This window comes from Pleurodeles waltl, chromosome 3_1 (assembly GCF_031143425.1).
Source record: "Pleurodeles waltl isolate 20211129_DDA chromosome 3_1, aPleWal1.hap1.20221129, whole genome shotgun sequence".
Classification (NCBI taxonomy): Eukaryota; Metazoa; Chordata; class Amphibia; order Caudata; family Salamandridae; genus Pleurodeles; species Pleurodeles waltl.
The window spans coordinates 941,425,873-941,453,110 of record NC_090440.1 but is presented as its reverse complement, the minus strand read 5'-3'; the positions used below and the strand labels follow the sequence as shown (position 1 = coordinate 941,453,110).

At 42.8% G+C, this 27,238-nt stretch overlaps 1 protein-coding gene across 3 annotated transcripts in view; it reads right to left on the bottom strand.

Moving 5' to 3' along the window:
• Positions 1-3,300: 3,300 nt before the first annotated feature.
• RHBDL2 (rhomboid like 2) overlaps positions 3,301-27,238 on the bottom strand; it is a 105,910-nt gene continuing 81,972 nt past the window's right edge. For all 3 annotated transcript variants that reach the window (XM_069223961.1, XM_069223963.1, XM_069223962.1), the window contains exons 6-9: positions 24,775-24,875; positions 11,801-11,861; positions 6,125-6,186; positions 3,301-3,838 (exon numbers count right to left, since the gene is read on the bottom strand). In XM_069223961.1, the coding sequence (XP_069080062.1) occupies positions 3,659-3,838; positions 6,125-6,186; positions 11,801-11,861; positions 24,775-24,875 (404 nt within the window). In that variant the 3' untranslated portion in view covers positions 3,301-3,658. The remainder of the gene's footprint in view (positions 3,839-6,124; positions 6,187-11,800; positions 11,862-24,774; positions 24,876-27,238) is intronic.

Sequence of the window (27,238 nt, the reverse complement as noted above, 5' to 3'; positions counted from 1 at the left end):
AATACAGTTTCAAATCTGTGTAGGAAAAGGTGAAAGAAGTACTTTCTACCTTTTGGGAGAACCGCTGAAGGACCTGGCCTGTCGATGTTTCACTCTCGCTTTCTTCCTAAATTATGCAACAACTTTGCCTTCCATAAAAAGTTGCCTCTACCATTTTGAGGCCACACCTCAGTGAAGGCAATGCCTCATTTAGTTTGGGTGCTATATTTCTACAAAAGGAGCCACCGGACTATGGACTTAGAGATGTTCAGAATCACAATGCTAGATCTTATCCTCCAGTCACCTCTCCTAAAAAGATCCAAATACTACTCCCTCTGAGAAAGGGCAAATAATTTTTACTTATGTCTGCCAACAATTGCTGTTAGCTTCACCCCGGATCAGGCATGATTGCTCTAGTAGACTTTGAACTAGGTACTGCTCCTGAGGGTACCATTTGGGCGTGCTGCCTCCTGGCTACACCACTGACGCAATTATGCCTTCATGTCCTCAGGACACTGCACAACTGTACATGACAGATGTGCGTCAACGTCCTAGTTATACATGTCATCACTCGCCACAACTAAACTGCAACACTTACCCTTTTGTTCTGGTCCCCCATTTTCATCTAAGGCTCCCACTTTTATGGTATTTCTTTTTTTTAAACATTTCCATCTGTATTTATCCATATTTATTTTTTGGCCATCTTATTGGAATTTTCCTATATTTATATTTCCATGCTGCCTGACATCCTTTACCCAACCTTAGATCACATTAAACACAATTCATCACAACGCACCTTCGGCAAACTATGAATGATTTGCAGGAGGGATAATTATCAATACATTTTACCAACCGAGCTGTTTTCACTGACATCAGATCCTTGCCTTTCTTCAAGAAAGAATCTCCCCTCAGTCATGGTGTGATGGGAGCTCAAGTTTCCAACGCTTCTCTTTCAACCCTAGGTTGGCCTGCAACTGCACAAGGACGACGGGTTTATTTGGGCTAAAGGGAAATTACGTATGTCTATATGCATGTATGTAAATATGTATACATGCCTGGATGCGGTATTTGTATAGCACAGACCTAGCCAAAAGGACAAGAAGCACCCTGGGCATCAATAATTGTCATTTATGTTTCTCTCTCAGCTTCAGACAAAAACTGAGAGGTAAGGGCAGGCAGTGTTGCAGACCTGCCAACTCGCATGGTGCCTTCGTGTGACACACTATATCAGCTCCCATCACACTGTCACATGGTGAGGAGCCAAAATCACATGGTGGCAGGGAAAATGATGTGAAAACCACTGAAAACAGTGTTTTTCAGGTAATTTTCGGAGGCTTTAAACTCTTGACGACCCTTAATGGTTGTGAAAACACACCAGGACATCAGCAGCAGCCTCAGCAACCCTTTTCTGTTTGGAGGGGAGCTTGGGGCCGGGTTGGTGGTCCAAAGTGCCACTTACGTTATTCTCAGCAGAAGGCCCGCCCCCTTCTCACACTGTGAGACTGGTATGGAAGTTGGCAGGTCTGGTGTTGGACTGGCCTGTCAGCAGTCTGCCAATAATGAATCAAAAAAGGTACACACGGTTCCAAAAAACGCCAGAAGGTTTCTTTCACACTCAATGGTTCAGCATTTGATGGGAACCAAAAAATGATCGAAGCAAGAGCCCTCACTCACCTTCCGGTGGCATGCTTCATCATAGGGCCAAGCTCCTCGTCAGGCCGGCACTGCAATGCCTGACGGGCCCCACACTGGGGCTATTTGCCGGAGATCTTTTTGAAGTGATGTACAACAGGTCAAAAAAAGGTTTTTATGAAGGATTGGTGTAAGGATAATTAAAAATGACTAGAGGTAACAGTTATGCAAGTTTATTCTAATGCTGGAACCTCTGGCCTGATTAAAAACAATACGCAGGGATACGGTAGATTAATGCCTACACTCCCCATATAAATAAAGTAGTAATTCTCACAATCGAGAGTAGTAAAAAGAGGGAAGTAAACACAGGATCCGCTGTGTTACTCGATATCATTGGTCAACATGTTTGTCGCCTTTTTCTTAAGTAAAAAAATGATCTTAATGCGATTCTTCAGGACCACAGTACATACCTAATCCTTTAAGTAATCAGGACTTCCACAGTACGGAAATCCAAAAACCCTCCAAATATTCAAGGTAGGGCCTCATCGGGGAGACTTCAGGCTTTGAAAATCCACTATGGTTTGATGTGGAGATAAGGGTACGGGACCACCTACGCCTGCTGTTTAATCCCCGGAACAGTTCAGTTCCATATTTATACTTTTTCAGCACCGCATTTGCGCCGCATTTTGACGCAAAAGTGGCGCAAATTTACAAAATACAATTGTATTTTGTAAGTTTGCGCCGCTTTTGCGTCAAAAAATTAGCCTTAATGCTTACTAATGTATTTGCCCTTTAGAGTATATATGTACATTTCAGCATTTTCTGAGTAATACTTGTCATTTATTAATTGGCATGTAAATCTCCAGTACATGGTGACAAAGGAACATACTGAGTTTTGGTTACTATGCTTAGTCCTTTGTAGAGTTACATGATGAAAAGTTTGCACACTTGATAACAATAGATGGAATGGATGTATATGACTTCCGGTCCCTTCTTCTACTAAACTGGATAAAAGAAACTAGAAGTTCAAATTACATTTCTTATTCCGCCGTAATATAGTCCTGTTAATGACAAACTTACACCTGTGCTATTTCTTAGCACAAATATGATAATAGAGCCCCTTCTGTCTAGTCTCTGTGAAACAATTCGCATTTCCCCGTGACACACCAAACCAGCATCAAACTGTGAACAATACCTGCTTTTTCCACAAACAAGATTGTCCGTCTTCTCCTCTATATTACCTCAGACATCCAGGGCTTTTAAGTGATGACACAGCCTATGGTGGCCGAAAAGCACTAAAAAGAATGCAGAGCATTTATTAAATGTTACTCTACTTTACTAAATTAGTGTTGAATTGTTCTTGTGTTGTGTTTTCACTTTATTGCTGTTTATGTGCTGCATAGATACTTCACACATTGCCTCTAAATTAATCCTTATTGCTTTTGTGCCAAGCTACCAGTGGGCGAAGCACAAGTTAATTTACTGCTTTTTTGGTTCACCCTGACAAGGACTGTGGCTTTGAAGAGCTCCCATACCCCTCAAAGAATAACCCAGTTTCTCATAAATTAGTTCCACTATCAGGCCTGGCTCAACAATGTGAAATAGGAACAATGACTCAAGTGTAAGCAGGTACTAAAACCACAGCAACTTGACCAGCAAATCTAGCAGAAGTTGATGCTGACGCAGATGACAGACACTCACCAAAAATACAGTTTATTCAGTTTACAAAAATGTACACTTTATACGTTTCAGACGATCTCATATCAGTAAAAAATGCTGCAAAATGTCTAATAAAATATTAATACAGTTTGAATCTTACTTCGAAGTTTATGGCATGTGTGCTTCTGAGATTCAGAAGTGCGAGTGTCCTGTAACTCGAGGGTTAAAATAAATGTCCATAGTCCTTTCACGCTGTCATTGCTCATGAGGCAAGAGGGCCATTTTCTAATTACACAGATGGTTGTTGTGCAACTGCCTTTGTAAACATGGTTACTGTTGCCTATTGACCTCATTTATGATTTTAGGTCTCTAGTTTGTTGTTCTCCCTTTAGGCAGCTGGCGAAAGAAAGATGTTAAAAAATACAGCAAATATGACGCAGACAACGTACGCTGCTATACAAATCCAGAAACGGGGATCTCTTAACAAATTCTTGTCGAAGCTGCTAAAGACCACGTAACCAATGGTCATACCGGCAAGTCCTCCTCCTATGTGAGCCACAAAGGACACCTGCAGGGACGGAAAATATTAATTAAATAAAAAAGAATGCAAACATAACACAGTGCTAGGCAATATTACAAGAATTACAAAAGTATTTGTCTTCGATATATTAGCACTGGAGAAAACCAACTGTTCCTAGCTTTCAGAGAGAATGGTTGTACTGTTTGAGTATTGATGATGTCTTCTCCGCAGCACAGGTAGCTTTCTTGCATTCACACTCCCCAGGGGTTTGGGTGCTTGGGGGTGGGGGGCTAACACATAGTTGCCAAGATTCCAGATTGCTTTTTTTTTTTTTTTTTTTGCGGTATTATATAGAGAGAACTCCCCCCAAAGTTATTGGAGCACTTTACATGAGCACCAATTACTTTAGACAAGAACACATTCATTTTTTGGTCGGCACGGGGAGATTAAGGCCCTCATTATGAGTCTGGCACTTTTTTGCCGGCCGACGGCGTGACGGTGCCAGCGATCTCAATCCACCAGGGCAGCGCTGCAAGAGAATGTAAACTAAAGAAGTGCAGACCAGAGAGGGAGACGGAGGAAAAGAGAATAAGAGAAAAAGGGGCAGGGAGAGAATGGATAGAATGGATAGAGCGGCTGACTGAGTAGAGAAGGGGAGAGAGACAAAGAGGGAATATTTAATAGCATTTAGCAGAAGTTCTGTCATAGTAGGGTGACCTCAGATTGGAGCCCTCTATCCTGCCCTCCGGCGCTATCCTCAAGTCTTTTATAGCTTGGAGTATGGCCAAGGTTTAGCTGGCGGGGACATCAGTGGTGTGCGTGAATTCTCTGCTGTTGCAAATTGTTCCCTTCCCAGCTGTGCAAAGTGGTCTATCGTACCCTGCAAGGGGCCAGGTATGCCTCCTTCCATTACCATTCTACCCAGAAGGCAGGCACCAGGTGGTGTGGAGTCCTCTCTTCTGAGCAATATGGGAATAGGTCCTAGTTCTTGGAGCTGCCAGGGATGTGTGTCCAGAGTAGTGTGTGCATAGAGGGGGAATCCCCGCCATTAATGTCTCGCAGAGGTGTTGGTCCATTTCCCCTCTGCTCTCCAAGGTCCATCACCTTGGTGGCTGTAGGCTGCCCAGTCATCAGTAGTTGGTGTTTAGCACGGCCCACCTTGCCCCACACTCCCAGGGGCACTTGCAGTCCTTCTTTCCTCCACCGGGCTCACCCGGCATCGGTGCCATGGCTTTGGCCCCCAGTCTTCCGTTCCCTAAATCTAGTCCTCACCCCCAATCCAACTCACCTTCCCTCTCCTCTCTATGGTAGGGTGGAGCCAAGGAGGGTACGAGCAATGGGAGTCTAGTTTCTGACGATTTTCCGTCGGTGTTTAGTGCAGTCTGCCTCACCCCTGGGCCTCTGGGGGCACATGCAGCCATGGAGTCTTCTTCCCTGCCCTAACCAGGGCTGTGAACCACACCTGGCTCACCTGGCAGTGTCCCAGGTCCTTTTGTGGACTGTGTTCTCGTTTCCAATTCCCCTGCCTTACCTCTTGTTTCCATTGCAGTGGGGATGGAGGGGAGAGACATCAAAGAGCAGGGCTGTCCCATTGCAGGAGCGGTCATTTTCTTGCACAGTGGGACCCCACACTCTCTGCAATGGTTCTGCCGCTGACCCTCACCAAGGTTGGTTTTGCTGTGCTTTCTGTGGCTTGTGCCTCAGATTTCAGGTTCTCCTCATCTCCCCGGGGTCTCCTGTGGTCTCCAGTGGTCCTGTTGGAGCTGCAAGGTCATGACAGCCTTAAGGATTAAGTGGGATATTGGTAGGGTCGGTGCAGAGCACTACAAGAGTGCATCCACCATCTGGCTGCCTAGCCATGCCCCCACCTCCTAGGAGTACTCTCATGTGCACTCTTACATGTTTCTATGAATTGACCTAAACATCAAACTCCCTATTTATTTGTTCCAAGATCCCATTCTCTCTGTACTGTTGCAAACTTAACTGCTTTTGTTACGGTCGAACAGATACCAGAATATGCTTCTCTAACAGTTTTTACACTCAACTAGTACAAGATAGGTTTAGGTTAAATATTCCTACCTGTAGGTACGTCAAAAGAATAGACAATGTATTCGGGATTTGGTAGGTAAATTATTGCATGTACAGGGAGCTCCTCCTAGAGTTACCACACAGAGGAGGTGGTCCTTAACATAGAACCAAGAATTGTTTTTCCACAAAATGGTGACTTCAGAATACCTGACAATTTTTCAGCAACCACTTAAACGTGTAATAACTTTTACTGGACAATATCAATCACCAACATGTATTTGATCAGTAAAAGTCAAGTGGGCTTACTGGAGGGCCGGTGGCATGAGATATAAATCTTCTGTATAGTGCAAACCCCACATCTGTTCCAACTAAAACAAAAAGAAGACAAATATGAGCACACATCTGGAAGTAAAGGAAATCTACTCAGTTCGTATAGATGTAGAAAAAGATAGGTACTAGATTTATACACAGCATCAGATTGATAAGTACATTCAAAACTATATAATGTTGCAAGCAACTTGAACAACAGGTATATTTCTGAGTGTTTGCCACAAAAGGAAACTTAAAGATGATTTTGAAGATGCTGAGTAGACGCTTTTATCTCCTCCTCTTTCAAATTTCCAGTTGTAGTCTGAATAAAAATGTCAGACCAATTTGTCCTGATTTCAGGGAAAATACAAAGTGAAGAACACCAGCCTAACTATCCCAGGCCGGTGAAATTCTATTTTGATCAATTTAAAAAAATGAAGAAAAATATTTTACCTAAAAAATGCAAAGATGTCTGATTAAAAGCTCCAAGAAACGGGTGAAAGAGCACAAAAATGCACAAGACAAAGGATGAAACGGGTTGGCATTAATGGAAAAATGGAAGGGTGGTACAAGGGTATAGATAGGAGTGGAAGTACAAGGGCATATCAAGGGGAAGAGGTACTAGGGTTGAAGTAAAAGACAGTGGTAAACAGGCATAATAGTTGCAAGTGTACTTGAGTATAAGCAGGGGTCGAGGTACTGTAATATATACAGTAATAGATATATGAGTAGTGTTAGACCTGGGATCCTTGGTCTGGTTTCCCTAACGTTTTGACTTCAGATCTCCTGTCCTTGCAAGCTTAGTTTTTGCTGGCCTTAGGATTCTGAGCACTTTACCACTGTTGCCAAGGCTAAAGTGCATGTGTGTTTTCCCTAAAATATGGTAACACTGGCATATACCCAAATGGCATCATTCATTTACTTAAGAGTCCCTAGTAAAGTTCACTACCTGTGCCCAGTGACTGTTAATTAAATGCTACCAGTGGCCCTGCAGCTCTGACTGTGGCACCCGTTTAGGAAACCCTCTAACCATGCCTCAGGCCTGCCATTGCAGAACCTGTGTGTGCAGTTTATACTGCCATTTCGACCTGGCAAAATAAACATTTTGCCAGGCCCAAACCTTCCTTTTTAATACATATGTCACCCCTAGGAAAGGCCCTGGACAGCTCAGAGGTCAGGGTCAAGGTATCTAAAAAGTAGGACATGTACCTTTTAGTTTTATATGGCCTAGTGGTGAAACACCCTTACATTCATTTTTGACCACTGCAAGACATATCTCTCCTATAGTGACATTGAAATTGCTCTAGTACACTTTATAAGAGAAACTATCAAATGAGAAGAGACAATCTATTCACGATTGGCGTCTCTGAAATCACAATTTAAAATCCTATTGTATGGGGGAGTTGGATTTTAAACTGCAGTTTTGAAAATGCCACTTTTAAAAATTTGCCATTTTCTCCCCTTAGCAACTTGGTGCCTGAAGCCTATCTCTGGTCACGTGACTTGATGCAGTTGGCAGTTGGGCTTTGTGTGTTCCTCCTAGACAGCCACACACAATGGGAGTTTAGGTGTGACTTGATGGGACATCCTGGCCAGGATGGAGGGAGGATCTGGACACAGCCTTAATTACACCTGAATAGGCTATGTCCTGTTCCAACACAAAGGGCTGCATATCCCCTGTAGTCAGTCTGGAGCAAGGACAGGGAGGGTAGGGCATTTGTGCACTTCAAAGGCATGTCTTTGAAGTCTCCCACATATCAAAGGCCCCACTTGGCATAAAAAAATGGACCTCAGACACCACCACATCAGTACATTTCTGGATCTATGGATACTCCTCCAGAAAGAAGGACTGCTGTGCTGCTGAAGTGCAAGTGGTGCCACCCCAGTCCTAGACACTTGGAGGTGGCCTAAGGTGCTCCCTTGAGGAACCGACACATTTAGAACTGATACATTTCCTTGGCTGAGTGGCGCGTTTTCAAGCAGAACCAATGCAGCTCTGCTGCTGCATGGATGGGACCCAGCACAGAACACTCGCATTGTCGCCACATCCTACATCTTGGGTTTGACGCATTGCCTTTGGAATCGCTGTAGCACGACGCTTCCCTGGAGCAAGCCCTCACATCCCTTCTTGATGGCAGCCTCAATGAGGACGCCAAAGCTCCACAACGCAGATACCAACGCTCATTGGAACAGACGTATCTCCTCAGCTGCGCAACGCATTCCTGACACCAGCTTTTGCATTGCAAGCCCAGTCGACAGAATTCTTGGTGCACCAGGGCCTCACATCGCAGTCTCACCGGATCTCGGAACCAATGCTTCGGCTGCACAACACATTTTTGACTCAGATCCATGCAACACTCGGCAACCAGGGTTCAGCTACTTTGTTCAACGGGCATCACGGGGTCCCTTTAGCCAGCCAACACTCTATCGCAGTCCATATAAACTTCTGATTATGTCCTGATTCTGCACGACCATTGTGCTTTTAAGCACAATACTACACTTTATTCTTTAAACATTCATAACTCAAGTTCTACTGATTGGATTTTTATAATTTGGTCTTGTTTTATTTATTAAATTCATTTTCATTTTTAATAACCTGGCATGGGATCCTTTTTGTGTGGTGTTGTCACTCTGTTACTGTTTGAAATGTGGCACGAATGCTTTAAAGACTGCCTTCAAGTTAAGCCTGACAGCTGTGTGCCAAGTTACCAGAGGGTGAGCATAGGTTAATTTGGGGTTTGCTTGTGCCCCACCCTGACAAGAATTGTGGTTGCTGCTTGACCAGGGCTCACAACCCAGTCAATTTCTCACAGACAGATATAGACTTAGGCCTGATTTAGGTCTTGGCGGAGGGAAATACTCTGTCACAAAAGTGACGGATATCCCGTCCGCTGTATTACCGTCCCATTATATCCTATGGTGATCATAATACCACAGACAGGCTATCCGTTACATTTGTGGTGGAGTATTCCCTCCGCCAGGACCTAAATCAGGCCCTTACTAGGACACTGGTAACAGCAGAGATAGTGAAGGGTTGGTAAAGGAAGCTAGGTTACAGGTGGGGTAGTGGTGCTATAGTATAGGTGGTGTTAGCTGTAAAGGGTATTAAGATAGCAAAACAAGAATACAGATAGACAGAGGTATTATTGTCTAGTAGACAGGTTGCAGTACCAGCGGAAATGCAGAGCTAGAGATGATAGGGTAAGAGTAGAGGTATAGGAAGGGGTAACAGTACTAGAGTAAATCAGGGCTGGAGGTGCTCGAATAGTAGTAGAGGGTCAGAGGTATAAGAAAGGTACAGGCAGGATGATCTACATAGAGATTAAAGAAACTAGGATATAGATACAGGTTAAGGGCACTGCTGTATAGGTAACATTAGTAGCAAATAGGTAGAATCAGAAGTACTATGGTAGATTCAGGGGTACAGAACCTACAGTAAAGAAAAGAGTAGAGTGTAGGAATAAGAAAAGTAGTGAAATATGAGAAAGAAGAAGGGGGATTTGTGGTATAGAAAAAGCAACTAAAGTGAAAACAAAATGAAAGAGAATAGACATGGAAAGGGGAAGAAAGGGGTTAGAAAGGTGGGGAACAAGGTGGGTGTGGGGTGATTCACTCAATAAAAAAGGATTTTTTCAACATGAAGGGCATTCACCTGAGCAGACTTGACATGCTTGGAATGCCACTAATTAAAAGAAAATTGAAGAAACATGTTTGTGAACAATGTTGCTCCATAACAGATTTCCTTATAACATGTTGTTCTCCAGCATCACCTACAAACAGTTTACCCAGACACTTAAATCGCTTTTCCATATCTACGTTTGACTCTCTTACCACAGTCATGTTTTAATATTTCCAGGATACTTCCCTTAGTAAACACATAAATGGCATTCACAGTTATGCTAAATGGTCCTCACTATGGGTCACATGTAGCAAAGTCCGATATTGCGACTTGGAAATTGCGAGTCTGTCCGACTCGCAATTTCCGAGTCGCAATATCGGATGCAGAACGGTGTCTCAGACACCGTCTGCGACTCGCTATGGGGTCGCAAAGACCCACCTCATCAATATTAATGAGGTGGGTCGCAGTTTGCGAGTCCCTGCACTCACAGGGATGGTGGCCTGCTGAAGTCAGCAGACCTCTATGTCTGTGACTGCTTTTTAAATAAAGCAGTTTATTTTTTTCATTTTGCAGCCCGTTTTCCTTAAAGGAAAACGAGTTGCAAAATGAAAAACTACCAAAACCTTTTGGTTTCGTTTTTTCAGAGTAGGCAGTGGTCCATAGGACCACTGCCTACTCTGAAAAAATATTTTTGGCGACATTCACAAAGGGGAAGGGGTCCCATGGGGACCCCTTCCCTTTTGCGAATGTGTTACCACCAGTGTGACACTGTTGGTAACTGCGAGTTGCTTTGCGACCGCATTCGCGGTCACAAAGCAATTCTGAATTGCAATGCGAGTCGCAAATAGGAAGGGAACACCCCTTCCTATTTGCGAGTCGCATTCACAAATTGCGAGTCGGTACCGACTCGCAATTTGTGAATGAGCATCATGTTAGGCTGTTTGCATGGCGCAAACTGCGATTTTTGCAGTTTGCACTATGCAAACGGCTTCCTACATCTGGCCCTATATGTTTTTATTTAAATTTGTATATGTTTCTATGTTTTGGTTACAAAACATGGTAAAACAAGTTAAATGCTGAATCACATACTTGTTACATGTACCACATACCTGTTAAATGCCCCTCATATACAGGATAAATGCCTCCAATACTGTGAATTTGCTAACAAGTCAATCTGGAATTGAGGGCCTCTACCTTCGATCTGGGACGTGCAAGCAACAGTATACTGAGAGTCAAGGCTGGCCCTCTGACACCAAGACTTACCATATCCCTAAATGGGCTTTTCACTCAGTACGTCTTGAAAGAGGGGTTAGGGGCTCCTTCACCTATTTCAGAAAGTTGTGCCAGTCCTGTGAGACAACATCCTACCTGAACTACTACTGCAGTAGCCTCTGTAGAAGGCTTAAAACATTTTTAAAGCGCCAAAGTCCAGAACCATGTTATCTTCCTCTTTTTCAGTTTGAAATGCCTTGACACATCAAATCGGCATAGGCCTCCCTCCACTGGCTCCATTCAAAAGAATGATTGCATTTCAAAACCCATTGTCTCATCCAAAACTACCTTATTTGGCTGCTTGCACCCTGCTAAGTGGTTTGTTACTTAAGTTCCAACCAGACGTTTGAGGTATGCCACATCATCAAAAAATAGGAATGAAATTTGTAGGAATGGCTCTTTCTGCCCAGGGATCCTCTTTGTGAACACACTACAAAACATACTAATCTAGAAATGATTTTCTCGACTTCAGGATGCCACTTAAAATATCTGTAATGGGCGCAAGTGGGATAATAAATAAAAGAAAAGTATAAGAATAAACAGAATGTGGAAATGAATGATGGATTTTAAAGAGATGTGCTTTAGGTAGAACAATGTCTTTAGTTATTGCAAAGCAAAATAATTATGTATATTGCTGTTCAGTTATCAAGTCACACATAATTCTCTTATTTTTATTTACTACAAGTCAAACAAAGTGTTTTTTATATTCTACACAGAGGGTCACACATTCCTGCCCAATAGTATGGCATATTTGTGATGCATAGAGTTTAGAACAAACTTACCAACAAGTATGATGGCCACTAGTCTGAAAATTCCAAATGCAGGGATCATTTGTCTGAAATTCTTGCACACAGAAAGAAAATTTGAAAAGACTGTTACAATCCAAGAAACATTTGACAGTGAAGGACAAATCATATGTGTGCTTAAACTTCAGTGGTTTGTGAAGCTAAAAGAAATGTCAACATAGAGAGCTCTAGGACATCGCAACAATGTACACCCTAGCTCCAATTACCTGCTCCACTTTGCAAGGCCCTAGCCAAATTATGCATTGAATTAACTCATTCTATGCAATGAACACATATGTGACTAATGCATGAATATGCTGTGCATCAACCTGATCAACCTTTTTTGGCTTTGGGGTCATTCTGTAAAACGGCTTATTACTAAACTGAAAGAACACTTGAATCAAACTTTCATAACATTTCTATGTTTTTTTTAATCACCATGTAACTATGGTTTGAGGTTAGTTGCTTGAACAACTGTTATTCATGTATAATTTTCCTTCAGGGAGAGGGAAAGAGAGTAACATGAATTAACAAGCATTTGCAATGCAATAGGTCTTGCATTTGTGAGAGTTAGAGCTATTGGCGCTGTAAATGACAATGTCATTTACCTATGTGTTTTGGTTTCGCCTGTAGTGGATGTATGCCAAGTGCCACAGCAACCCTCCCAGGCCTGTCGCAACATGAGAGAGGACACAACAAGGCCGCCATCTTGGGAGTGCTTTTGCCTCATTTCTACAGACTGGCTATGATACCCTAGAGATGTAATCCTTTCTAGTGTGTTGACCTAATCTTTTAAAGCACCAAATAAGTCACAAAGAGGCACCTTTGTGACTTTTAACCTGGAGAATGAGGGGATCAAAAGAGTTAGGAGCAACGAATAGTGGGCAACCATATATTTCTGTGTGGTTTTTTTAAAAGAATTATTCCTCTACAATCCCAGCCTAATTTTTAAAAACATTGACTTTTACAAAGAGTATAACAGCTTAACTGAACAGGAGGATTCAAATGTGTGCAGATTGGTGAAACAGAGCTTAAGTGGTAGATGGGCCGACAGGATAGCTTCCAGAGATGCGACATCTGTGACCTTGGGTCAGTGTTTTAAATGGAAATACAGAAGGGCTGATACTCTGTATTCATTTACAGCACTTCCTTGGGTTAATAGTCTCATGAGAGCCCTCAGCTCAGAACTGGACTCTGTGTACCTGAATCTCCTGGGCCTTGACGGTGCCTTTTGGGTGCATACATTTGTGCACTGGCTGATGGTTTTGAAGTGTGAATTATTTCTGTAGGGGTGGCTACTCAAAATCTGAAGCCTTGGCCTTGCCATCTGGACCACTCAGAGTAGAGCAGGAAGCCTTGGTTTGGACAATAGAGTGTTTTTTCGCCTAGACCAGTGGTGCCCAGTGAGGCTCCTACAGGGCTGGTTCATTGGCAATATTTTGGGTTATGAAAAAGATTCAAATGTATGTTTTTCTTGGGAATCCTAGTTTGGTCCAGAACCATGTCAGAGTTTCTTGATACCCACATAAGATAAATTATATAAAAATAATTTATATGGAACCTACTGACACAGTGGTTACCCTGCACGCCTACCATGGATCTTGCCTTCCAAGTCCTTCAATGGACATGCTTGTTCTATAATGTCATGCAATAAAGTGTTTTAATAGCGTCAATATATACCTATAATATGTATACAGCACATAAGAACCACAATATAAAAATGAATGCTGTGCAGTGCACTGGTTCCTGTGTCACCTCGTGTTCTATAAATAGGCCACTCTCTCTATCAGCTCATGAGGTCACTGACGCCTCTCCTCTCTGAGCAAGGAGAATGATGACAGAGGCCCAAAGCAAGCATTTCCAACTGGAAGAAAAATCCAATGTTCAAAATATTTGAAAAGAAAGTACTATAGGCCCATACAAATTATAAAGTGAAAAGTTACCCAGCCCGAAGATGCTATGAAACAGCCACGGCTTTGCAACCCGAGCCGCAGATGACTGTCTCAGAATGACATGCAACTAGAAGATTAGGCAAACTTCTTTGTATAGAAGCAAACAAAGACTGTCTGACTACAAATCACTGGCTGCATTTGAAATGGCAAGTTAGAATTACATAAGCGAAATAGTAATATAAATATTCACAGGGAGGAGGGGGCATTGGGCTGCCACCAGGCCTAGAGTCATGGCACCTCCGGTTATGTTCTACACTTGTGTGTGTGTGTTTTTCAGACACAAAGGGGCACATTTACTAAGAAAACCTACAGTCTTAAGTTTACTCCTATATTAAGAGGGAGATTTTTCGGTTCTGATTTTGGAATTCTTGAAGAATTCCTGAAGTTATCCTGAGAGCCTGCAACAGTCACATATTTCATATGAAAAAAATGATTACTAAGACATTTACATTTTCTAACTTTCCCCTCATTTTCCACCGGAAAACGAATCATGTAATACTTTAGAGAAAATATTAACTCCTGTGTTGGAAACCTAGACTGCATCATGTATACGTAGTGAAGTCGTAAAGATGCATTCCTCTTCATAACCCCATCACACAACTAATGCAATACCAATAATAAAATTATAACGATAATTTGTGTAGCCCACATAAAGCATGCAGTGTCTCCTCTTCATGCATGTTAGTAAGAGGAAGGGCCACTGGAATGATCCAGTTCTGTGACTGGTATATTATGCAGAGAGGCAGATCCTTTGCAGAGGTCATCTGGTCACTTTTTAGTTGCAGACTCTAGTGGTCATGCATTAAACTGGTACTAATAAAGAGAATTATTTGCTCAGACCTTATTAATGTGTGTGATAAATGACAAAACAGCAAAATAATGTTGACACTGAATGTGCAGCATTAAGCAGCATAATTTGTACTTTCTAGCCACATAATTCAGGTGCCTCTGCCACATACTTTTGCCCACCATTTGCTGCATAATTCCAGTGGCCCTGATAATAGGTGTTCTGAAGAGAGGACAAAGATGCACAGCACAAGGCAGGTAAATACATGTGGTGAAACATTTATAACCATGTACATCAGTACAGAAGGTAGGTGATCAGTCATGTATGTGGCATTGTCCCACCAGCAGCGTGATTTTACCACCTAATTCCCTGAGTAGCTTCTTCTGTTTCCAGCTGACAAAATCCTGAGGAACCACATGGCATCACACAAAAAAACGTGACAAGACATGACTCCGGGACAAGGAAAGGGCAAGGAAAGGACCAAGAGACAGACACAAGATATTATCTTCCCACCGTTTGTTTTGTACACTTTTGCCTTCTGTATGGAGTCATCTGAAGCTGTATCACCCCTTCCGGTGGGTTCCGAAAGTTCTCACTAACTGAGCTAGTGGTGGTCTGTGCTCAGTGTGTTAGTTCAGTTATGGGCAGCCCCTTCAATGCAGTGATGGTGTGATATATCATTCAAAGTCTCAGGTGGTATCACCCTGGATAATGAAAGGCCAAGCTACCCCCTCTGGGAATCAAACATTTAATTCTTGCTGCCACACAGATCTTTGCAGAGGACACATTAGGCCTTTGGGCTACCTTAGCCTATAATCAAGCTCCTTCACTTAAATCCTGGGATCTCAAATTTCAAATATTTGTAATGTGAACAAAATGTGTGATGCAATTATGTTAAAAAAAACTTGATGTACACTATTTTAGTTGCCTTGGATCTTTCTACTGTGGCCCTGTGTGAGCCATATTATAATAACCTATCAATGTTGTGCCAGCAACAAATCTGGACTTGTCTTAGCATCTACTTGTAGTCTTACTTTGTTGTCTTATACAAAAACAAGCAGCTTATGTCACAACAACACATTTAGGTTACATAAGTACAATCAGTGGCTGGTCCTGGTGGTCACAGTTTGTGAAACAACATTTCTCCTGTTTAAAACATCTCCTGCCCATGGAGCCTTTACTGTTACTGTCCAGGATTGAGTTTCAGATGTAGTCCTTGGGGTGTGTATCCATATAAACAAACACATGTATATTTCTATAGACACGGGGAGGCATGGTGAAGCACTGAGAGGAACACCAGTAGAGTAGGAGTGAGAAAAAAGCCACTTTAAAGGGTCAGAAAGATATTTTCTTAGGATTGATTTTCCATGTACTTGGTAACCACTGCAATCAGAAATAATGCATAAAGTTTACATCAAATGAAGTGGAGTGGTTACATAAATCCTGGGGTTGGAAAAGAGGAGAGCAGGTTAAACATTACTGGACTGTGAGAGACAATGCGTGGATCATTATACACAGGAGCCCAGAGGGTGATGTAGAAGCGCCCTGGGCCTGTGACACCGACTGTGAGGGGTATTCGAGGTGGGGCATCTTCAAACAGGAAGTAGTGCTATTTGAGCACTGTTTTAGACAGTGCTTCCGGAATTGGCATCTGCAAGGTCGCAGTAGATGTGAGGGGACTGTCAAAGACCTGACACCAGTGAATTCTGAGAGGAGGAAGTGATTGAGTTTTCTCCACTTTTGTGCCCTATCATATGTTGCTCCTCTCACTGTGGCACCCTTGTGTTAGCTTCTTTACACTACAGGGTCAGGAAAATGGTTGCCTCTACTAACTGAACTCCATTTGAAGAGGCCCAATTTACATCCAAAGGCTAGATGTTTTTTGCTATCAAGCTTGAGACCATGAAGCGCTTGTGTCTGGAGTCACAAATCCTTTTCCACCATTTTGCAGACAACACCTTTTACCATCTTCTTGTTCAGGGCACAAGTCGGGGGTACACAGGGGTGGATGAAGTCCACCCACTAGATTCACAGGGTGGACTCGGTCCACCCTGCCAACAAGAAGCTGGGCCCTACTGTAAAATGCTGACTGTGTCTCAGTGTAATTTTCAGACACCAAGATACATCCAGCACCGCCTGCACGTTGTCTCCTTTTGATCCAAGCAACAACGTGCAGGCGGGTGCGGGCTTCCATAATTCAAGCTCCAGATGGATCACTAACAAAGACCAAATTTAAGGACCCTGCAGGCCTCCTTTTGTTGGAATATCCTGCCTGGCACCTATCTGGAGCCTAACATCTAAATGTAAATGCAGTGGAGGGGAAACAAAGGCTCACAGCTTGTTAGTACTTCACAAGTACTTGAGAGGCACGCTTTGACTTTGTGCACTCCCTGTATATAAGCGATATGCATGCACTGCTGTAAGAATTTCAGATGTGTTGGGCTGTCCTGGTATTTACACAAAATAACAATTCAAATAACTCTATTTTTTTAATTTCTGTTATTGCGCTACTCATCAAAATGCAGCATGTCAGAGTGCTTTAAATCAAACACACTCATGACATTCACATTCAATCACACAAGTATGTACATCAATGTTCAGGATATGTTACATAAGACAGTGAGGGTTACAAGGTGCAGGAGCCACATATTGTCCTTCATAGCTCACTGTGCTATATTAGAGGAAATACAAGTTATGAACTGCATATAACAAAAGAATCTCTGTGCTAAAAGCAGTAACCTGCTTACGTATCTACATCAAATAAAAATGTCTCTCGAGACAACACCTTTTGCCATCTTTTTGCCTAGAACTAACCTATGTGCTTGGTTGGTGACCCTCCGGAGGTATACAAGAGCACGTGCTATTGCCTAGTGTTAAGCTCTACTCAAGTCAGTTGGTTAATGCACCCACTGCAGAGGTCTTGACAGAACGAGAATATCACAGATTACAATCCTGACATAGCCTTTTCATCTATTCATCTCTGAAAAGTTGATGCAAATGAATTATAGTGATTTTGTTAATGATGGCACCTGCTTTGCAACGCTATAAAAATTGGCAGAACCTGTATTAACAAGCGCTATATAAAAAAATGAGTTATTGCCAGACTGCCCCAATACACACCAGACAAAGAACCCTAGAGGAGAGGTTGTGGCATAAGAGCCAGAGCTGCCGACTTTGGAGCTAGGGAACATAGTTCGAGTCTCCACGCCAGCTCAACGTCCTTTTATTCTGGGCAAAACCACTTAATCTCCCCTTGCTTTCAAAAATTATTGTGTTCTTGTGTAATATAACCGGTGCTCATGTAAAGCGCTGTAATACCTTCGTATGAAGTTTGCGCTATAAAAAACTGCAAAAAAATAAATAAAGTGCTCCAATACATTCATGTCAAGTTTGTGCTATATAAAAACTGCAAAACATAAATAAATAAATAAAAACTTGCAGACATCGCAAAGAGCCAGCAAGATGCATAAAAACAAGAAAAAGGAAGAAACATGAGCACGAAGGGGCGAGGCAAAATTAAAAATGGTGCGCAACACTAAGGTACATGCCCAATCGTGCAAGAATACATGTAACAGGGCCAGTCTCCAAGGCTGTAACAAAACAACCTCAAGGCGGGACAAACATAAAGCATTTACCAACGACATCAAGGAACTTTTGAAAGGCAGGCTCGGGAATGAATGAAAGTGATGGGAGTGAGATGGGCATGATTAAATCCCACAGAATAGTTAGCAAAATGTTGAGAAGAGCAGCACTTGTGCTCTGTTATGATCGACCTAAAAATCTGGATTTTTGTATTATGAGTAATAATTACACAGATTGCCAGACTGAGGCCCTTAGGTTAATAATCGGTTTTCCTTTAAGAAAAATCAAAGTAAATTGGTATCATCCCCTTGAGATCACCTGCAACACTCAAATTTCCAACCATCTCCACCCTATCAAACTCCAAAGCATTTGATAATATAAGGATAAGTGTCCCCAAAACTGTTGACAGCCGCCACTCCCACGAACACCACCACACAGACACACAACATCAGGCTTTCTTTTGTGCATTAATGGTGTCTGTTTGTATACACCAGCTGGTACCCAACCCATTGATGTGGCAGCCCTATCCACCCCTACAATCTTGACCCTTCCAGAAAAGGGACTGAAAAGGCAACATGACCACATTTTGCTCGTTTTATAGCATTTCATTCTAATCACCAGGAAACATTTAGTCGAGGAGGAAGCATGGTGTGGACTTCAGTAAGGAGCTTATGCAGTATTTGGGGAAAGATGATTTCTGAATATTAAATATACTGTGAACTTATAGAGCACACCAAACAACCCAAGTTCCTTCTATGTGCTGAAATAATAAGCATATTTATTGCACACCTCAATGGTAAATAATGATATGCTTTTGTGCTTGCTGACAGAGGTGACGACTGCTGAACTTTCCAGCGTTGGGCTATGTGTCATTCATGGCCAGTGGCATGTCTGCATACACATTTCCATTCTCTTGGAATATATTTCTTCTAGACTAGGTCCATATTGGGTTTTCTTTTACCCAAGATACTTTTCACCCAAAAGGCAACTTTTTATCTCCAGCATTGCAGGCCAAGGTCGAGTGGGGCGTTCAGTAGCTCTGTGGCTGGCAAGTGCCTTCACTGCCCTATTAAGATAATTTTGCTTCATTCCAGCTTGGTCATGAATGCAGCTCTCCAGTTAAATTGGCATCTGTTTCTAAAAAACCCTCAATTCCATGCCTTGCACTGCAGTAATTCTCTGATTCCAGAACTAACACTGTTTAGCAGAGCACCTACTTCAGAGCTAACACAGTTTAGCGGTGCGCTCCTCTTTTCAGAACCCATATGGATTAGCAGTGCATCTTTGGTCCTGATTTAGAGTTTGGTGGACAGGTTACCCCGTCGCAAACATGGTTACCCTGTCTGTTAATCCCTCAGTCCACCTGTTCTCTCTGACTCTGTCGATGGAATACTTTTTCTGATGATGCAATAGAGCAGGGGCCGTGGGTGAAAAGACTTTGCACTGTCTTCCCTTTTTAGAGTGGACACTGTAAAGTATTTTTTCCCCGTTAAATACAACCAGGAAACACTTGTTGGTAAGGGACACGAAAAAAAAACCTAAAAAGGACCCCCCCACTCAGGGAGAAAACTCCCAGGGTGTATGAGTCATTGGTTTTACTATTTTTTTCAGAAACAAACTCCTGCTTCTGGAGGCTGTTTTTGAAAAACAAGAACATTTTTGCGAAGTTTGGCATCCACCTTTCATGGCTGATAGTACAGTCTGCCATGGTTTCCAACATTGACAGAAACTGCCATGACAATGGTTCCTGTTAGCGGACAGAGTTGTCTGCAGGGCTGGAGGACAAAACTACATTTGGTGAGCGGAGGACATATTGTATTCCACCAAACTCCAAAACAAGCAGTTTGTGTCGTGACTTCAGTCCAGCAGATCCACAATTACAGGCCTAATCCTGAAGGTCAAATCCTGTCAGACCCGCATTCCACCTTTTTCCTGACCAGCGCTATTTAACATGTCCCTCACGCTTCTCAACCACCCATTACTTATGGTGATTCCGTATTGCCATTATCCTTCTTCCTTGGGTTTGAGCAGCTTCGCATACCGTATTTGGTTGTTTGCAAATGAGTGTCTGCTTCCCTACTTTCCTGTGGCACACTATTGTTTTTGCTCGTTGTCTATCATGGCTGTGTATTATGTTCTCCATCCTTTGTTACAGCCTTCGGAAATAAATGTGTCAGAATCCCAGGCAGCAGAACACACAACCCTGCCCCACCCAGTTAGGGTAGTATCTGCGCTTTACAAAACTGAAATAAATAAATGTGTGATTGCCAGAGTTTGTGGGCACGACAACCAACATCCATGTTTCTCGCCCTCTTTGAGTGTTTCATTTAAGTTACCCCTGACGCCACCAAATGTATCCGAGAAACAGAGCCTAGTGAATGCCCTGTAGGTGGATATTTTGCTACCACACACAGGGTCACATGTACAAAGACTCTTTAAGGTCGCAAACAGGTCAATTCGAAGAATCGGGCCGTTTGCAAATGCAAAAAGGCATTTTGACATGTTCCAAACCCAAATAGTGATTTGGAAACCTGTTACGGAATAGGAATTTGGCTTTGCGGTTTGGTGTTAGGAAGGGGCATGTTGAGGGTGTCCCTTCGTAATACCGAATCGCATTGGTGTGGAAATGTTTTGGACCTAAATCTGGTGGCAAAACATTAGCATTTTACTACCAATTTCAAATTGGTAGTAACCTGTTTGCATGAATGTTTGTAAAAGCTTTTTTAAGACCAGGCACTGCCTACTCTTAAAACATAAAAAGCTAACTTTTCGATTTCTTTTTTAATGCATCCCATTTTCCTTTAAGGAAAACGGGCTGCATTTTAAAAACAAAATTGCTTTATTTAAAAGGAATCACAGCCATGGTGGTCTGCTGACCCCAGCAGGCAACCATCCCTGTGATTTTTGAAATTAATATTCATGAGGTGGGTCTATTTGCGACCCACTAGCAATTGCAAATGAAACTCAAAAGAGTTTCATACATTTGAAATAGCAATTTCCTAATTGCGATTCGCAGGAAACCGCAATTAGGAACTCGTAATTTCTTAAGTTGGTACATGTGGCCCTCCGTATTTTATCTAGCACACCATGGATATTAATTGTTTAGAAAACCCAGATTGTTTCGCAAGAGTCTGTACTTAAAGTGTGTTTATGTCCCCTTTTATGTTGTGCAGGGCACTTCTTGACACATTCTTCCCTAAGTTTTCCTCTCTTGCATGACTGACAGACTCTTGAACGGTATGCGTTTCATCAAATTCAGAGGGATACAATGCTGAGCAAATTCATGCTCGCCTTTGTAACTGACTTGCAAGTCATACACAGAAGGGTGCTGGGCTACACATACAAGCTTGTTACAATATCTTCATAAGCTATCATTCTGGTTATATTTGCAAAAACGTTCACCTCCTTCGCTGTCAGTGATCACTTTGATTATACTGTGAGAGGTGAAACTTGGGCATTATATATTTAGAACTCACTACCCTGTCTGATTCCTTTATATAACTATTAATTCACCAACAGGAAAAAACCAAGGATTAGACCATATGACGACACACAATGCAGACCTAACCTCTGTTTCCCTGGCCTACTTCTGCACAAGATCTTAAATCATTCCCTGCTCCAGACTCAGCGCACAGTGCGCTGTTGCTTTTTAACTAGGTGTGCACTACACATGATCAAATACATACATTGGGCTCCATTTTCAAAGATTTTTGGGACTAATCATGCTAAGCCCCTTACTTTTTCCTGAATATAAGGATTTGAGACACATCTTTCCTTCTTGCACAGCCATCAGACCACTCTCTTGGCCAAACGTCTTCTAAGCCCTTCTTCTTCTCCTGGCAGCCATTCTTCCTACTTCTCCCTCCATCAAAGCTTCTTTTTTTACCCTCAGCCCTTCTCCTCTCAGCCTACTTCTATTCATAGTTATTTCTTCCCCTCAATGACTATTACTCAACACTTTCTCTCCTCCTACTTGAACTCCCCCTGCTTTATACCAGTCTCCTTCTCTCAGCTCCTCACCCTTCTTCTACTTATGCCTTTTTCTTCCACTCACATTGCCCCAGCATCCTTTTTACCGTGAGCCAAAACCTCAGATTTACTGCTCAGTAATTCCCCTCCTTCTTCTTCTAGCAGCTATTTCCCTCCTCTCTCTAGAATCTGTCTTTCTCCACACCTATCTTCTTTGAGACCCACATTTTCACATCACTCTCCCCCAACCCTTCCTCTCCTCTCCATACTTCTCCCCTCTTACCTTTGCTCTCATTTTAGTTCTCTGTTGTCTTTTCCCACCATTCTCAACCCCTCTTCTCTGCCCTGTTACATGAGCTTTCCCTCTCCTTTCCTCAGCCCTTCTCTCTAGTTCTTCCTCCATCAGCCCTTCTCATACATCACTATAGGCAATCTCCTTCCCTCTTCTCTTCCTTCCCTCGGCCTTTATGCTTCATCAAATTGGTGCTCTTTATCCTTCTTCTATTAACATGTAGCCTTTGGCATCCTTTGCTCAGACCTTCTCCTCAGCCTTTCTCTCTCTTTCTCACAAGCTGGTATCCTTAGGGTGGTCCTACCCCAGACTTTTTGCCTTTACATCCAGTTTTGTAGATGTATCTTTTTGTTGGCCTTACGAATCTGAGCAATTTAAAGTCGAAGTACTGGGTCTCTTGACCCACTCAGACAGTTCACTTCGGGACTTAGAGGAATCTCTGCTGGAGTACAGACTGTGGTGCTGCCAGGATTGCCACTCCGCCAAAACTGACTGTTTCAAGAACTTCTGCCCTGCCTTGTTGCGCTGTCCTGCTGCATGCTGATCCCTACCCTGCCAAGAGAACCCCAGAGTAACTCCAAGGGCTTGCCCCTGTTCTCCTTGAGGTCTCAGTTACATCGCAGACCTCTCTCACTACTTCTCATCGTCCTCACGCTTGCAGGAAGCTGCCTTGTAGGAATCAGTCCCCCAGTACCTCAGAGGCTTCATCGAGTGAGAAGTGCTTCAACCCTTTCTACTTCACCCCTGCCTCGCTCTTCAACTCTAGCACGAGCGTAGCGCTATCACCCTTGACTACATCGCTTTCAATGTCAGTGTGTGGGGGGTGCATCGCTCCTCATCCCCGTTGCATATGCAGCACTTCACGACTCTGCTGCATCGCTGTCTCACCCCGAAGCATGTGTAGTGTCCAAAAACTGTTGTGCTTTAAACCTGATCTGAATTGCCACTGCCCTCTGAGTGTGTGGGCAATGGTCTCAGCGTCTCCCCTCACCCACATCGTCACCCCAAGAGAATCCGGCCCCCGAGAAGCCCAGGGGTGGCCAGGTGAAGCGGGAGGGGTATAGGCGCATCAGCTCAGGGACCTCTTACCTGCATTCAACACCAGTGGGTGAGCCCGCCCAACGAGGCACCCGCTCTGCCCTCTTGAGTTGGCCTGAGCCTGCGCCCTCATGGACCCAGAGACTCTACAACTGGTCGGAGGACTGCGATGAGGCCCAAGTACCTGAGTGTCCTGCCCGCATTCATCACTGAGAAACATTACCGAATTTCCCTTACAGGGAGGTCCCTCTAATTCCCTAGCACTGTGATCCTCGATGAGGCTACCCTCATAACTTTAAGCTCACATACTTCTTAATCTATTGGTTGGATTTTTTGTCATTTTGATTCTGTTTTAACCAGATAAACATTCTACATTTTTCTAATTCGGTGTGGAGTCTTTTTGTGGGGTCCTCATTTGGTTACTGTAGTCTAACTGTTGCACAAATACTTTGCAAATTGCCTCTTAAGATAAGTCTGACTACTCTGCTTGAAAGTACCAGAGGGTGAGCACATGTTAATTTAGTGTATGTATCTGACTTACCCTGACTAGAGCGGTGGATTCTGCCTGGCTGAGGTGCCTACCGTGGCCAACCAGAAACCCCATTTCTAACAGTGGACTTCTAAAAACACATCCTTTGACTCCTGAAACCTCAGGTTGTTGTAAAAGCAATTATAAGGCTGGTGAGACAAGAACATATTATTTGCTGTAGGACAGCCCTACCTTAGTTGCTTGTAGAGAAACATGTCCACTTTAAGACTGCAAGATATAGTTCTTCACCATCTGGCTTCTACTTTCTTAGGATCAGATTCTGAAACTCATAATCCCCTTCGACTCCAGAGTTACAGTCATTCTCTCCGGAATGTTCCATGCTAAAATACCATTACCAAAGGTAAGTTTCCCTTTTCTGTCAGGGTTCCTAGTCTGTAGGACACCCTCCCTCTTAAGGTAAGATGTTGTAGCTCTGTGCTGGAGTCCAAAAAGACGTTTAAGGCTCTCCTGCTTGGGTAAGAATCAGGTTTAAACCAGCAAGAAGAGACCCACAGGTAGCTGTAATATATATAAGTATCACTCAGTCACTCAGTGTCTCAGTCAAAACTCACCCATCTAAGAGTAAGAGGAATAACTACCTGTCCTTTCAGCTCACACTCCAATTCCCTTGAGCGCAACACCTCCGCTGCTATCAATACACTCTACCCTATAGACTGGGAGGCACTGCCATGGGCTGTAGGAGAGACCTCTTTGATTATGTTGGGGAATTCCTCCACTATGCCAGTTTCCACTTGTGCCCTGAGCATTCCTCTACGCAAGCGCACTGTAAGTGCTTTGATCAATAACATGATGGTTTCTTACCACTAACACGTTCATGAAGTATCCCCCCATGAGGGCATAGACTCCTCCAGAGGCACCAACGAGCGCAAAGAGCGGATCAAAGATGGAACTGGCCAAGGAACCTAGAAACAAAAAATACACACATCTTAACATGAATGTAAAGTGCCGGGGGAACAAGGAGTATCATCTTAGCATGATTCATGAAAGATCACTGAGCTCCTTCTCTAGAGTCATGACGTGACCCAAAGAGAACTCAAAGGTTTTTAGAAAGTGGAAATCAAATTAAAACATTCCAGCTCTAATTTTAGGCGAATCAGTGTTCACAATCAACCTCTAATCTAACTCGGAAACAAACCAAATGAAAACTTGCTGGGCAATAGAAGCCTAACATGCAGTTGATCTGGTGACATCATAAAAGCCATCGCCTTGAAGAGTAATTGTTACTGTCACCAGAACCCCGGATGACGACAATGGTGTATTTTATTCATATCAGGGCCACTCTTTTTAATGTGCAATCTTCCACCAAACAGGAAATGTTTATCATATGCGCTAAGTACAATAATCCTGGATACCTTTCAGAAATACAAAAAAAGAGAATAACAATATTTTTCTTTTATGTTTCGATTAGCCTATTATATAGGAATGTTTTGTATGTAAAAATGTATGTTTACGTTCTTTTTGAACCGGCCAGCTTACAAAATAAGTTAAACATGTAGATTTCTAGACGAAGTAATAGTGGATCAAAGGGGCGAAAGGTGAATGGGGGTTTTAATTTATATTTCAGGTGTGCGTGTTTAGGACAAGGAGGGGTGCAAAATAATTAACTTTGTGTGTTTATTTCAGTCATGGCTATGGGACCACTGAGTCTTTTAGATGACCGGGATGGAAATGCAATTAAAAGGAAAGCAACAGTCGACTGTAGACTCCTTTTTTAAAGCTTAGATTCCTTCAATACAGGGAAATAAGCAACAAGAATTTGGCAACAAAAAAAAAGATAAAATCTATCGTTATCTCAGGCTTTCTTAGCCTCCCTCTCTCGGACACGCACTATCCCTATTGGAAAACAAATTCAGTCTGATCCTTCTTGAGTTCATCTAACATGTTTTTCTCATTGCTTAGTTTTAGTAACCGTATTAACATCTGGGCCCCTTTACGTATCTACGCAGCTGATTCATTTCACATGCTGCGTCCTGGGGAAACTAGTTAGCACCATTCGATGTCTTTTTATTTCATATTTTTATTTTCTACCTGTTTTTGAATGCCCTACCAAAAAGCCGAAATGATTACACACCTGGTCGCCCATTATTCTAAATCTCGCCAAGTCGGGGGTTGTTGAGTCAGCCCCTGATGGTTGCATGTCACCATTTCGAGGACGAAAATACCGATCTAACAGAAAAAGCATCCACTACATCATCACCTACCGCAACATCAGCGAGGAAGGTGTTATTAGTACTATTCTTAACTCCGCATGGACTCAGATCGACGTAGCTGTAGACGATGTGATAAGATGCTATATTTCTGTCAAGTGTTATAGTAAGGATATACCCTCTTGACAGGTTCAACCTCATGTAAATGTTACTTGTCCTGACGGGGGCTCTCAAAGTCAATAAATATGGGCAACGTTTGCTCTCATGAAAGACTGCAGAGATGAATCTACTCTCCTTCAGGTTGTGGTCCCCTACACCAAACCTACACTAAAGAGCTTCTTATATTACCAAGAAACGCAAATAAGAGGAAATCTGAATACACGAAATTGGCCAGTCATATAGTACACAACACACACTCAATCCCCCTTGTCGTATAGTGCAGAGCTTTTCTGAATGTTCAGTTCAATGAAACACATGCTGTCTACAGAGAGGAGGTGAAAGGGTGGATTTGTCATTCTCAGTTTCGAATCTACAAACTGCCACAACACCCAAACCTGAGCTCAAAATGTTCAACCCACTGAGTCATCTTACTAGCTACTAAGTAAACAGAGAAACAACATAATTAGCCGCCATAGCAGGATGAGACCGTGTGACTGCAGGGTGTCAGGGCTAATGCCTAGGCCACCGACCTAGCTGATTCTGAGCTAGACGATGACCAGAGTCCCCAGAACTTGTTTCCGCTCTCTGGAGCTGACTGAAGGCGGCCTCAGCCCAGAGACTGCACGAACGCCTTCCATGTACACAACTCCAAATCAGCCTCTTGCCTCGATGCCGTACGGAAGGCTATCACAGAGAGAATACAATCTGCATCTGAAATCAGCAAATGCTTAAAAACCGAGGGATTTTAGTTAAGTAAAATTCAGATGAAATAAAAAGCTAAAGCAGCAACACCAAGGAATGTCTGAGGCTGGTAGAACAGCATGTTTTCCGTGGCTTGAAGCCATCTCTAGGCACAATGTTAGAAGAAAGCTACTGGATAAGAGGATAGAAACTATATTTTATTCTTTCTATTGTAAATGTAAAATATATTTGGAGTTGGTGTGTTCAATAAGATTTTG